Source organism: Arachis ipaensis, chromosome B3, assembly GCF_059453495.1.
Source record: "Arachis ipaensis isolate K30076 ecotype BB chromosome B3, ASM5945349v1, whole genome shotgun sequence".
NCBI lineage: Eukaryota > Viridiplantae > Streptophyta > Magnoliopsida > Fabales > Fabaceae > Arachis > Arachis ipaensis.
The window spans coordinates 15,647,913-15,662,260 of NC_142438.1; the positions used below are offsets into that span (position 1 = coordinate 15,647,913).

General features: G+C 32.0%; 1 protein-coding gene and 1 long non-coding RNA gene across 2 annotated transcripts; one reads left to right on the forward strand and one right to left on the reverse strand.

Moving 5' to 3' along the window:
- The first annotated feature begins 1,909 nt into the window (after positions 1-1,909).
- LOC107632582 (uncharacterized) lies at positions 1,910-2,248 on the forward strand. The gene has a single exon (XM_016336245.1). The coding sequence runs from the start codon at positions 1,910-1,912 to the stop codon at positions 2,246-2,248; it is 339 nt and encodes a 112-aa protein (XP_016191731.1).
- Positions 2,249-8,265: 6,017 nt separating this feature from the next.
- On the reverse strand, positions 8,266-12,728 carry LOC110269992 (uncharacterized). The gene is made up of 3 exons (XR_002358909.2): positions 12,358-12,728; positions 9,590-11,201; positions 8,266-8,472 (listed from the first exon to the last, which is right to left on the reverse strand). It is a non-coding gene; the product is annotated as an uncharacterized LOC110269992 (long non-coding RNA).
- Positions 12,729-14,348: the final 1,620 nt, after the last annotated feature.

Below are 14,348 nucleotides of genomic sequence, written 5' to 3' on the forward strand. Positions count from 1 at the left end.
TTCTTAATGGCAAAATATAATCTGTTGTAGAATAATATAATGATTACCTAAATAGACAACTATATTTACATTACATTTCTTTCTTACATGATAGTTTTTAGAGCAAATGTCCTGTATAAATCAAAGGAAGTCTAAAATTACCTAAATCCCCCAAACTTAAAAATGTTACCTGTATGTTTCTATCTACATTTTTATATAAATCGAATTCAATAAATTCAAATTAGGGATTTTAGTAGTAAGTCGAATTTATAAAATTCGAATTACTTAAAATGGTGATTCGAAAGTAAATCAAATTCAATAATATCGAATTACATTATCCCATACTAAATCGAATCTATAAAGTTTGATTTACCTGATCTATGCTAAATCGAATTAATAAGGTTCGATTGACACACGCATACTAAATCAATTCCATTAAATTCGATTTACAATGATTAGTGATTTAGGGTAAATCGAAGCCATTAGATTCGATTTACTGTGTATTAACTACATGCATAATTCAACATCATTTAATTCGATTTATAAAGTCCTAACGTATATAAATACGAGCTCAATGTGAATTTTTCACCATAGTGAGATTCACAATGGGTAATGATGAGAGTTTTTTAGTTCTGGTACACTATAGAGAGTCCATAAAAAAGAAAACGTGATCAGGAATTAAATTTATTGATAAGGACCCGCTGAGTATTTTCCTCAAACCTTCGACGAGTTTCACTGAGTTTCAGAATCCTATACTACAGAGACTAGGTCTGCATGGCGTGAAATAGGTGGAGAAGTTATTCTATAGAATTACGATCTCCGTGTTACGCGATGATGTGAAGTACTATTCATTTGTCATAAGCAGTGACAAAGATATGCAAGTTCTGTTTCATTGTCGTCGTCAGTTTCCCAAGGTGAGGACCCCCGAGCTGTTGGCGAAACTTGTGGATGTGGTATCTAGTTCTGGAGGTTCGACTAGCCTGCTCTAGTTCTATACCTGTTGGTGCCTCGTCAGCTGTGCCAGTGATTATACCTGAGGCAGTTTTAGTTGCATCTCCGTCCTTTGCATTTAATTTGAACCGTAGTGGTGACGCGAGAATGGGTGAGACTAGACCATTTGGGGAGGTTGCGACCGCGACACCCGGTGCTCCTATTATGGTTCCGGTGTTCAGAGAGGGTGGAGTACCGGATGGGGTTGAGGATGTAGTGCATGATGATGATGATGATGATGATGATGATGTGGAGCCCGCCATGATAGATGATGAAAGTGACGATAACATAGCAAAGACCACTCCAGCTGTTGGTGGCGGAGCATCTAGTTCAGGAACTCATTAGTACCCCCCCGCACTTCTCAGCTTTGGACTTGGATGCCATTGCACCTCAGGGGGATCCGAGAGTACTTGCTAGTTTTGGGACCAGAAATACACAAAATACAGGAGCAGTATCTGAAATTTAAGTTAGTCAGCAGTTTCAGGATAAAGAGGAGGTCGTGTTAAGTGTGAAGACTTATAGCATCCGCTGTGGGGTTGAGTACAAGGTGTTAGAGTCCGATCATCGCAAGTATTATGGCAAGTGCAAGGAGTTCGGCAATGGATATACATGGCTCATTCGGGTCAACCTCCACCAATGCATAGGTATTTGGGAGGTAAAACAGTACAATGGTCCTCACACTTGCCTAGCCACATCGATAACTAGTGATCACAGGATGCTTGATTATCATGTCATATCGACCTTAATATTGCCCATGATTAGAGCTGATGCTGCCGTCTCGATCAAGGTGTTACAGAATGCCATAGAGGAACACTTCGGGTTTAGACCGACTTACAAGAGAGTTTGGATGGCTAAACAGAAGGTCCTAGTGTAGATTTATGGAGATTGGGAAGAGTCATATAATGACTTGCCACGATGGGTACTGGGTGTGCAAATTGCGATGCCAGGTAGTGTTGCGGTTTTGAGGACGAGTCCTGTGTGGGTTGGTGGGCAAGTAGATGACTCTTTAGCTTATTTCCATCGGCTTTTTTGGAGATACCTACCGTGTATCGCAGCATTCCGTGATTGCGAGCCGTTAGTCAGTGTCGACGGGATCCACCTGTATGGCAAATACGGTGGTACACTGCTTGTCGCGATTGCTCAGGACAACAACTCCAATATCATTCCTATTGCATTTGCACTTGTAGAGGGTGAGAATACTGAGCCATGGTCATTCTTCTTATCTCACCTTCAGCAACTCCAACATCATTCCTATTGCATTCACACTTGTAGAGGATGAGAATGCTGAGTCGTGGTCATTCTTCTTATCTCACCTTTGGCAGCTCCTAACCGTCTCATCGTCTGCCCCCTACGGAAGCTCACTAAATGTGTCCTGCATCCAAGTGCACTTCATTGTGAACTTGTCGATGCAGTTCCCAGGAGGTAAAACACCCAAAAGCTCCTCAAACCACACATACGCTGGGCAGCCACTCTCGATATTTTGCTCAAAGTCCGTGAGGCATCCGCTGACATACTGACTGTCGTCGATCGGGAGTCTTAGCTGGTACGCTACATCCTGCAGCGTGATCGTGGACTCTCCGAATGGTACGTGAAAAGTATGAGGCTTCGGGCCCCATCTCCCCACAAATCCGCTCACCAATGGCTCGTCCAATCGAAACCAAGTCTCGTTCAGTCTTGCAAGATGGTATAAACCGGCCATTTGCAAGTACGGAACAATCCTATCATCATCCAATGGCATACCGCGTTGCTGTCTCATGCTAGTGATACATCGATGAGGCTGGAAAAGGATAGAAAATTCCTTATCAAAATCGTAACAAAGCAGTGTTCAATGCATAAAATTATGAAAATGTTTAACATTGCATGCTCTAATTTTTAAAATATCGTTGCCAATAACGCCCAACAAATTCTTCATACGACCCAATACAAAACACTAAATAATTCATGACCCAATTCTAAAAAAAAAAAACAAATTTACCAAAGCATGTAGTCTCACACGTTGACATAAAATAGAAAATGCTAAAACTAAACTAGCTTAAGTGTGTCACAATTCTACAAAAAAAGTTATTTTTAATGTATCAAAAATATCAAAAAATTTATATTTAACCCTAACCCTATACTAAGTCTCGCTGAATATAAAACTAAACTAATAACTTCAAAAATCTAACATAGCCTGCAATCCTAACTAACTTTTTTAGGTACCATTTCAAGTTCTCAAAATCTAACCACCTAATAGCTTACTTCTTCTAACAAGCACCTAGCTTAAAAAAAAATAATTTTCTAATTCCTAATTAACGGCACTAAACAACTACTACACGAACTATATTAATATTACTACAATGATTAATTTATGTTAAAAACAAAAAAAATTTCACTAACCTCTTTATAGACGACACCAGCAATATGCGCAACTCCATCTAGTCGATATAAATGATTTGGATCGTTCTTCATGTGTTCAGATTCGGTTTTTTTGAGATTGCTTTATGAGATTTGGTTGCTGGGTGGTGGGACTCGTGGTGGGTGGCGTTTGTTTTGTAATTCGAATGAACTAATTTCGAATTATATATATAGCCACCTTAACACTAAATTGACCACATTGTATTCGATTTAGTAAGGGACGTTCTTGAATGTAAATCGAATCTATAGGCTTCGATTTATCAATACCATTAAATCGATACTATTAGATTCGGTTTACTGTAGGTGTTTTACTATGAAGCTAAATTGAATCTATTGTTATCGATTTACTTTGAACGAGCTAAATCGAATCTTATTCGTTCACTTTGTAGCGGAGATAGCATGTGTGTTATTTGAATTTTATAAATTTAATTTATTATTTGTTACCTTAATTCAAATTTATTAAATTCAATTTATATAGATTTATGAATTGAGAGATCACATGACCTTTTTTATTTTGGGAGATACACAAATTTCATTTCCAAATGGTTTATAAGGATACTTTACTCTAATTTTTAAATATAGCATATATGAGTCGCTTTAAAAGTATTTTCAAACTTCAGTTGTTCAAATTTGTACTTCACGCAATTATTTTAGATAAGAAAAAGCAAAGAGAAATAAAAGAAAGAAACTCATTATAAGAGTTAAATAGATCTCTCTAATTAAAAATGATTTCTCTTTATCTTTACTTTTTTAGTTATTGTTTTTAAATTTTCCCTCTTTATTTTTAGGATAAATTACATAAATAAAATGATTGATTCTCAATATTACATAAATATTTTAAACAGAATTGTGTTACATATATGTTTCGTTTATAATTTTATGTAAATAAAAAATAAGTTCGATTTAAGCTTTTTTAATTTAAATTAAATCAAATGAATTCGATTTAGTAAGAACAATATTAAATTGAAACAACTAGATTCGATTTATTAGCATAACTAGTAGCTACTGACATATGCAATCCCTAATAAATCGAAACAAACTATTTCGATTTAAAGCATAAGAAATCCAATCGTAAATCAATACAAATTGCTTTGATTTACTGGAGATATAGTTCAAAGATAAATTGAATCTAATTGATCGATTTAAATTATTAACTAAGAAGTACAACATAATTCGAATTTACTTATTTCAATTTACTTACGAATTCGTTCTATAAATACAATAAATTCTAATTCTTAGTGGCACTCACAATAGCTATATCCCCAGAAAATAAGTCTTCCAACGCTGAATAACTCTACCACAGGTCATTTGTGTATTTCTTGATCAAAGAATAACCACTTTTATGTCACGACTTTGGACACATTCCAACGCTACTGTATCAGTGCTCGAACTTACTCAACCTCTTTAGTTAAGACTAAGTCAGTCTAACCCTCAATACTTAGCAAGAAAGCTAAGAACACAAAAAAATACAAGAGAAAGGAAATTTTTGTGGAAATAACACTTCATTACTCAAGTATTTGTTACAACTGACTCACACACTCGAACTCTAACTCTCACCCCCTATATTTATAGCCATCCACCTCCTTAATGGATGGTTAGGATTAGGGTTAAGTATGATTTTGGTCCCTAAAGTATAGGCCAAATTTTTTTTCGTTTCCAACCTTTTTTTGCATATAAAATCGTCCCTAAAGTTTAATTTAGTTTTAAAATCGTCTTTTTTACTAAATTTTAATTTTTATTACCAAATTACCTTAACCAAAAAAATTATAAATAAACAAAAAGAAAAAAAGAAAAGAAAGAGAACGGGGAGGGAAAAGGGAATCGGGAGGGGTAGGGAAGAAGAAGGTGGAGGGGAAGGGAAGAAGTAGGAAATAAAAGACGAGGGGGAAAGGAGGGACAGCGTCGGCGAGAGTTGGAGCCGCCGTCGATGTCGGGAATCAGAACCAGAAGGAGAGAGAGCTCACGAGGGAGAGAGGAGACGCGAGCCTTGCCGCCACGCCTTGCCGCCGATAAAGAGCTTGTAAAGAGAGAGAGAAAATGCATAGCCAAGGAGAGGAAGAGGAGTGCCTCATCACCGTCGTGCTAGCTCCGCCACTGCCGTCGGTGTTTCTGGTCCTCGCCGTCGCTTTTGGTCTTTTCCGTCGCTTCGTGTCCTCGCCACTACTCCTCATCACTGGTCTTCCTTAGGATTCCAATTCTGTTTCTGATTCGTTCTTTTTCTGATTTGATCTTCTGCTTCTGATTCTGATTCTGATTCTGATTTTATTGTTCTTGTGCTTCTGATTCTGTTTTTTTGATTTCATTGTTGTCGCATTTCTGATTTTATTGTTCTTTTGATTTTATTATTCTTCTATTTTTTTGATTTCTTTGTGTTTTGTTCTTCTAATTGTTTGTGTTCTGATTTCTTTGATCTTCTGGTACTTTATCAAAAGAGATAACAAGCTGCAATGTATAATCAGCAATTCAACATGGTGAGATTTCATTCTTTGAAGGGTGTTAAGATCTGAAATAGTGTTTCAGATACTACAACAAGCTCAATAAGCATCAACAGCAACAAGATAGAAACTGCTTATGCAGATACTACAAAACCAGATTAACAAAGCAGAGTATGATAAACTTAAAATTTACACAGAAAAATGAAACTCTAAGCAACAGAGTATACCTGAAATTCACAAAGAGAATAGACGCGACGAGAGTGGCGGCAGAGAAAGTTCTATGACGATGACAATGAAGGGAGCAGACACGACGAGAATAGTGGAGAGAGTTCTACCACGATGATGACAAAGAGAGCAGACGTGACGAGAGTGGCGACAAAGGGAGTTGTGTGATGCAAGAAGTGACGGTGAGATCTCGTGTGACACGAGCAGCGGCGGAAAAAAATTGTGCAACGAAGAGAGTGAATGGAAGTTTATTTGTATGAAGGGCCAAATTGCTCGCGTGATCATGGAGCTTGAGATTGTATTTAAGTTTGAGAAATTTAAATTTGTGATAAATTTATTAATTGGTTACAGACTTTTTTTATTAATAATAAATTTAAAATTTAAAATTTTAATTTTATTATCAGATAAATTACCGACAAATCTTTTAATTTGTGATATCTGATTAAGGAAAAATGGTTAAAGGTAGTGTATGTTTATAATATAGGTTTGTAATATCACTTATATAATGATAGAAATTTAACTATTATATGTTCATTCTTAACGTTAGTTTAATTAATACAATAGTATCTCTAAATTTAGAGATCCAAGCAAGACCGAATTATCTTTATATAAAATTAATAGTTAAAAATTATTAGATTATAATTTAGTTAAATTTATTAAATTATTTAATAATTTTTAATTATTAATTTTACATTAAATGATTTTTTACCTCGAATTAATCATTTTAAGATTTAAAAAATCCTTATTATTAACGAAGTTGGTTTGGGTTATATTTTTGGCCGGAAAAAGGTTTTGTGATATATAGATAGTATTGCGATTGTTTCATTAGCATCATGAAATATGAGAAAAATTCAAGTGCAAACCTAATTTATTATTTTTAATTATTATTTTTAATCATAAACTTAATTTTATTAATTTAATAATTAAATAATATATTTTTAGATTATATTTTAAAAAATATTAATAATTAATTATTACTAAAAAAAATAAATTTTGTCAACCTTAAACATTCCTCGTAAAATGTAATTAAGTTTTGCCCTTATGGTATATGGTAATACGGTATAGCGGATATATAATGGTATGCGGGGGAAGATAAGGAGAAAAAAAAAGGCACTATCTTTTAATTTATATATTTATTTATATTTTATATATGATTCTAAATTTGGCGATTTCCAGAAGAATGATGCAGTATACTAAATTACTAATATCGTAAGTCCATAATTAGCTCCGACAAATCATATAATAAAGACAAATTGTATTTTTCTAAAGGACAAAATATATATATATTTTAAAATTTGACAAAAAATTTTAAAATATTTTTAAATTTTATTTTGTTTTAATTTTGTTAAACTTTTTTATTTGTATTAAATATATTTTTAACGACTAATATTTTAAAAATTTTAAAATTAATTTAATAACAAGTTCATAAGAACAACTTTTAACACAAATAAATCAAACATAATTATTATGTATTATTATTAGATTGGTCTTTAAATTGTTTAAAATTTAATTATCATAGATATATTTAATACAAATAAAAAATTTTAAAATAAAATTAAAACAAAATAAAACTTAAAAATATTTTAAAAATTTTTACTAAATTTTGACGACAACTCTTTATCCTTTTAAAATAAAAAAAGGACAATTTATCCTGGCTAATTAATTTAAAAAAAATAAAAAAATTGAATAAAATTTAATTAAATTAAACATTAAAAAATTCAGTATATTTAAAACAAAAAATATATTTTATACTTTATTATATATATACATGTTCTTTATTATTTATACAAGTAAACATCTTGTATAATTTATTGTATATATAAGTAAAAAATTTGAATTCGTAATACAATTCATTCCGTTAAAATTTACTATCATTTTACTTGATTTGGTAATTCTTCTAAGAGTAACGTATCATTTTTGTCTCCAATATTTTCGTTCTATTTAAGTCTCTAACATTTCAAAATCGTCTCGATTTTGTCCTATCGTCAATTTTATTAATAGATCACTAAGAGCAGAATAACATTAATACAATTTTAAAACATTATAGACTTGAATAAAACAAATTAAATGTAATACCCTAACTTTTAACACGTCATGATCGTACCAAAAGTAAGGCGTTACGGATCTGATTTCCTTTATTATAAATTTACTATTGAGCCTTTACGTCGATATTGCGTTTCCGTTTTTAAGAAAATTTCAGAAAATAGATTTTAGTAATTAATCTCACATAACAAAAAAATTTTCAAATAATAATAATCACATAATTATTAATAATAATAGATGCTATACAATTAAATTCAATGTAAAACTCAAATACAATACCTATCCCTCTGGATAAAATAAAAACCCTGAAGCAACAAGGGCGAGAGAACTCTATAAAAACAACAAGAATCACAAGTAAATCTACTAATCGTCTGCAACTTCTTATTGAATCTCCGAACCTGTGTCACTGAAAGGGTGAAAGATTTGGGGTGAGAACAAACCACACGTTCTCAGTAGGGAATGGGAATGCCGTAAAAGTAATGAAATAAAGTACAAATAATTAACTTTACTCAATAAAAATATATTTTTATCAAACCCTTTGAAAATACTCTTGGTTCTACTTTAGATAATTAATTACCTCCTTTTAAAATCTCTTAACTCAAAACAAAACTTAAATATAAAATTAGTCACACTTTCTGTCTCACAGCACATATTAATCCTCAGTCAAATGTCAACTCGTAATCACTTTAATACACTCACAAACAAGTAGTGCAAGCAAGAGATTCAATTCAATGTACAAGCAAGTCACAACAAGACAAACAATACAATCACAAAGTAATAAAACAGGCAAGCGCAATCAAATGCAAATGCGCAATCAATATGATGCATGTCTATCTCTAACGCAGGCCATGAGCTCATGTGTCGGTTGCCTACCCGCTCCCAACATTACCTGGGCACAAGTCCCAGATATAGTTTTCCAGATGCATCAGTGTGACTTTCCAAATCAATAAGCGTACATCTGGAAAACAGTTCTCAGTGTGTGGGCGTCCCCACTTTACATTTGGCACTAAGGTCCAAACAATGTCACATATGCTCTCCTGTGGCAGACACTTCATTAATTAATATATTCTTTAAATCCTTGTTCTCTGCTCTCCTATGGCAGAGATTCCTTTTCTTAATAAAACGAGCTCAAATCTTTACTTAAAACAAAATCTCTCCTTAAAAGATTGAGTTTAAAACATTATATTTTTCTTAATAAATCAAATTTTAAAATAGAATAAATCTTTTCTTAACTAAATATATTTTAAATAATTTAATTTTTTAAAACCAAATCTTTTAAAATAACTTTTCAAATAAAACCTCATATTTTATAAAATTTTGGCAGCACTTCCCCTAAAACTCGGGCTTAGCCACAATTTTCGAGTCCCAACTGAACCATTTTCAACCTCTTTTCAATCAAGAAATCAAATACATATTCATCAAATTCAGTCATTCCAAACAATCTTAAATTATTTACAAATACCCACTAGACTTCCATGGCATTCATAGTTTAAAACAGTTAATTTCAAAATAAAATCCCCTACCTATGAAATCAAAATCAACGATAGCTCCAAAGAAGCTTTTTGACCGAGTTGCTGAAGAAGAAAACGTCAGAAATCACATGTACCTCCTAAAACTCCAATAATCCAATTGGCCGAACTCAAAGAGAAGGAGAACTACATCACCGTCAGCTTCCACCGAACAAAAGATATGCCAACGTGTAGAGGAGGAAGATACGAACACTTTTATCAAATTGGATTATTTTATTAAAATTATGGATCACAAGAAATTGAAGTTAGAGACATGGAAGTTCCACGGTTTCTCTTCTTCATTCTCGGTCACTCTTGCTTTCTTTTCTTTCACGTTTGGTTCGGTTTCCAGAGAGGAAAATGAAGATTAGGTGGTGATGATAAGTATAATAAAAAATTGTTAGGTGTCATGGTTATAGATAAAAGAAACATGTGTCATATATGTATACAAGCCACCTTAGCTTGCTTTCTTTCTTGCTTTAATATGTATATACATACTGAATATATGTGTAATGGCATATATGTAGGATAATGGCCTTGGCCACTTTCTTTTCTTTTCTTTTTTTAATAATAATAATAATAATAATAATAATAATAATAATAATAATTACTAAATTAAATTTTATTTTATTAAATTAATTTTTGAAAACTTGGGGTCTTACATCCTACTCCACTTATAAAAATTTTCGTCCTCGAAAATTGATATAAGATAGAAAAGGTTTGCACCAACTTTATTTTCAAAACGTCAAAAAAAGAAAGAAAAAGGTTTGGCATGTCCAGTTTATGTGAAGGAAATCATATCTTATAAATGACAAGATATGGTCGGGAGTTATTCAAAATATATCTCAAGAAAGAAGTTCGAAACAAAATTTCTCTGCAAGCAAGCAAGGAAGAGATGACTTCAAACTACTTTAGCACGAATAAGGAGTATACGTTTTCCTAAAACTTTACTTCTAACGTTCTCAAACCCCATGATTCACGTTACCTATTACTTCTATCTCGTCTATGATAATCCATTAGTGTTTCTATATACATGAATCATTAGTATTAAGTTGGCCAGACCTAATACCATGAGAGATGCAACAGTTGACTAACAGAATTAATCAATAGACAATCATGCATTTGAAACTCAAACTCTTGTCAGTGGGACAAGTCCTACTGCATGACAGACACTCAGAGTATGCAGTAAAGCATAGTCAGTCCATTCCCAAGGCTCTAACGGGAACGAACTGCTCTGATACCATAATGTAACACCCTAACTTTTAACACGTCATGATCGTACCAAAAGTAAGGCGTTACGGACCTGATTTTCTTTATTATAAATTTACTATTGAGCCTTTACGTCGATATTGCGTTTCTGTTTTTAAGAAAATTTCAGAAAATAGATTTTAGTAATTAATCTCACATAACAAAAAAATCTTCAAATAATAATAATCACATAATTATTAATAATAATAGATGCTATACAATTAAATTCAATGTAAAACTCAAATACAATACCTATCCCTCTGGATAAAATAAAAACCCTGAAGCAACAAGGGCGATGGAACTCTATAAAAACAACAAGAATCACAAGTAAATCTACTAATCGTCTGCAACTTCTTACTGAATCTCCGAACCTGTGTCACTAAAAGGGTGGAAGATTTGGGGTGAGAACAAACCACACGTTCTCAACAGGGAATGGGAATGCCGTAAAAGTAATGAAATAAAGTGCAAATAATTAACTTTACTCAATAAAAATATATTTTTATCAAACCCTTTGAAAATACTCTTGGTTCTACTTTAGATAATTAATTACCTCCTTTTAAAATCTCTTAACTCAAAACAAAACTTAAATATAAAATTAGTCACACTTTCTGTCTCACAGCCACGTATTAATCCTCAGTCAAATGTCAACTGGTAATCAATTTAATACACTCACAAACAAGTAGTACAAGCAAGAGATTCAATTCAATGTACAAACAAGTCACAACAAGACAAACAATACAATCACAAAGTAATAAAACAGGCAAGCGCAATCAATATGATGCATGTCTATCCCTAACGCAGGCCATGAGCTCATGTGTCGGTTGCCTACCCGCTCCCGACATTACCTGGGCACAAGTCCCAGATATGGTTTTCCAGATGCATCAGTGTGCTTATAAGTCGTACGGCCAGGCCGCATCAGTGTGACTTTAAGTCGTACGGCTAGGCCGCATCAGTGTGACTTTCCAAATCAATAAGCGTACATCTGGAAAACAGTTCTCAGTGTGTGGGCGTCCCCACTTTACATTTGGCACTAAGGCCCAAACAATGTCACATCTGCTCTCCTATGGCAGACACTTCATTAATTAATATATTCTTTAAATCCTTGTTCTCTGCTCTCCTATGGCAGAGATTCCTTTTCTTAATAAACCGAGCTCAAATCTTTACTTAAAACAAAATCTCTCCTTAAAAGATTGGGTTTAAAACATTATATTTTTCTTAATAAATCAAACTTTAAAATAGAATAAATCTTTTCTTAACTAAATATATTTTAAATAATTTAATTTTTCAAAATCAAATCTTTTAAAATAATTTTTCAAATAAAACCTCAAATTTTATAAAATTTTGGCAACACTTCCCCTAAAACTCGGGCTTAGCCACCCTTTTCGAGTCTCAGCTGAACCATTTTCAATCAAGAAATCAAATACATATTCATCAAATTCAGTCATTCCAAACAATCTTAAATTATTTACAAATACCCACTAGACTTCCATGGCATTCATAGTTTAAAACAGTTAATTCAAAATAAAATCCCCTACCTCTGTATGAAATCAAAATCAACGATAGTTCCAGAGAAGTTTTTTGACCGAATTGCTGAAGAAGAAAACGTCAGAAATCACCTGTACCTCCTAAAATTCCAATTGGCCGAACTCAAAGAGAAGGGGAGCTACATCACCGTCAGCTTCCACCAAACAAAAGATATGCCAACGTGTAGAGAAGGAAGATACGAACACTTTTATCGAATTGGATTATTTTATTAAAATTATGGATCACAAGAAATTGAAATTAGAGACATGGAGGTTCCACGGTTTCTCTCCTTCACTCTCGGTCACTCTTGCTTTCTTTTCTTTCACGTTTGGTTCGGTTTCCAGAGAAGAAAATGAAGATTAGGTGGTGATGATAAGTATAATAAAAAATTGTTAGGTGTCATGGTTATAGATAAAAGAAACATGTGTCATATATGTATACAAGCCACCTTAGCTTGCTTTCTTTCTTGCTTTAATATGTATATACATACTGAATATATGTGTAATGGCATATATGTAGGATAATGGCCTTCGGCCACTTTCTTTTCTTTTTTTTTTTAACGATAATAATAATAATAATAATAATAATAATAATAATAATAATAATGATAATAATAATAATAATAATAATAACTAAATTAAATTTTATTTTATTAAATTAATTTTTGAAAACTTGAGTCTTATATTAAACGTTAAAAACAACTTTAAAATTTACCCCTAAACATTAAGAACAAAAACAATATTTTACTCTTCTAAAAATTTTTCTTAATAACCTCTACTCTAGGTTAAATAAGCATTTACATAGACTTGTCAAATTACCATATCTGCATTCAAATACATGGCTAGGGCTATGACAATAATGAGTAGGATAAGGTAGGGTAGGGCTTGGACTTTATTCAAATTCTATCTGCGAGTTAAAATTTTTTTTTAAAATTCTACCATATTTTACGCGGGTTAAAAATCTTTCAACCCTAATCCTGTCTGCATTCTAAGGTTCTAAACTCTACCTTACCCGCAAAAAATCAAAATTTTTCAAGCGAATATAAAATTCAATTATTTAAAATTTCATATATATTAATAAAAAATTGAGTGAACCTAATTTAAAAAATAGTGTTAAAAGTTTTGAATTCATTTGGTGTAATATGTGATATCTCAATCTGAATTTTATTTTTATTTTAGACTAACTTTATAAAAATAATAAATGTACTAAATTAGTAAATTTATTTAACAATGATTAGCTTAATGGTTATTATAAATTTTTATAAGGGAGAAATTGTGGATTCAACACCCACTTTCTTTTCTATATATATAATTTTTACAGACATATATATTTCTATTTTAGGGATTAAAATTGTGCTTAATCCTAATATTAATGATTATATCTCTACTAATACTCTTCTTCAAATAAAAATCTCTTTTAAATTTGTTTAGTTTTTTTTGTATAATTTTTTTTTCTTTTATTTATCTTATGTTATTTTTTTTTTACTTTTAAAATTTACTAAAAATCAACTTTAGACATTGTAGCGTAATTTTTCCGATCGCTAATATTTCAAACCACAAACTCACAAGTGAGATTGTTGATTGGATGCCACCAAGTAAAAGGTTATAGTTGTTGAAGTTTCTCCTATGTGCATATGCTAATAGACGGATTCTCATTAGCTACTAGCTTAGTTAGTCCTTTAATTTGGAGTGCTATATGACTCGGATAGCTGTAGTCAGGGGCCAACTATCGAGCTGCCATGTCTGCAATAGTAGGATACATACATGGTGATATTTGTGTGCAATCGTAACTACACTTTGTATATAACGCGTTATCCCAACGTACTACGTACCTAACCTAATAATAGTAACTTATTACCACATTGTCTCCTTAATAACGGAAATAAAAAAAATTGAAAAAAAATACAGAATTTTTTAAAAAAATATAAAAAATGAATAAAAAGCACAAAAATTCTATCAAATAATAGAATATAAAAAAAGAGAAGGAAAAAAAACATATTGAG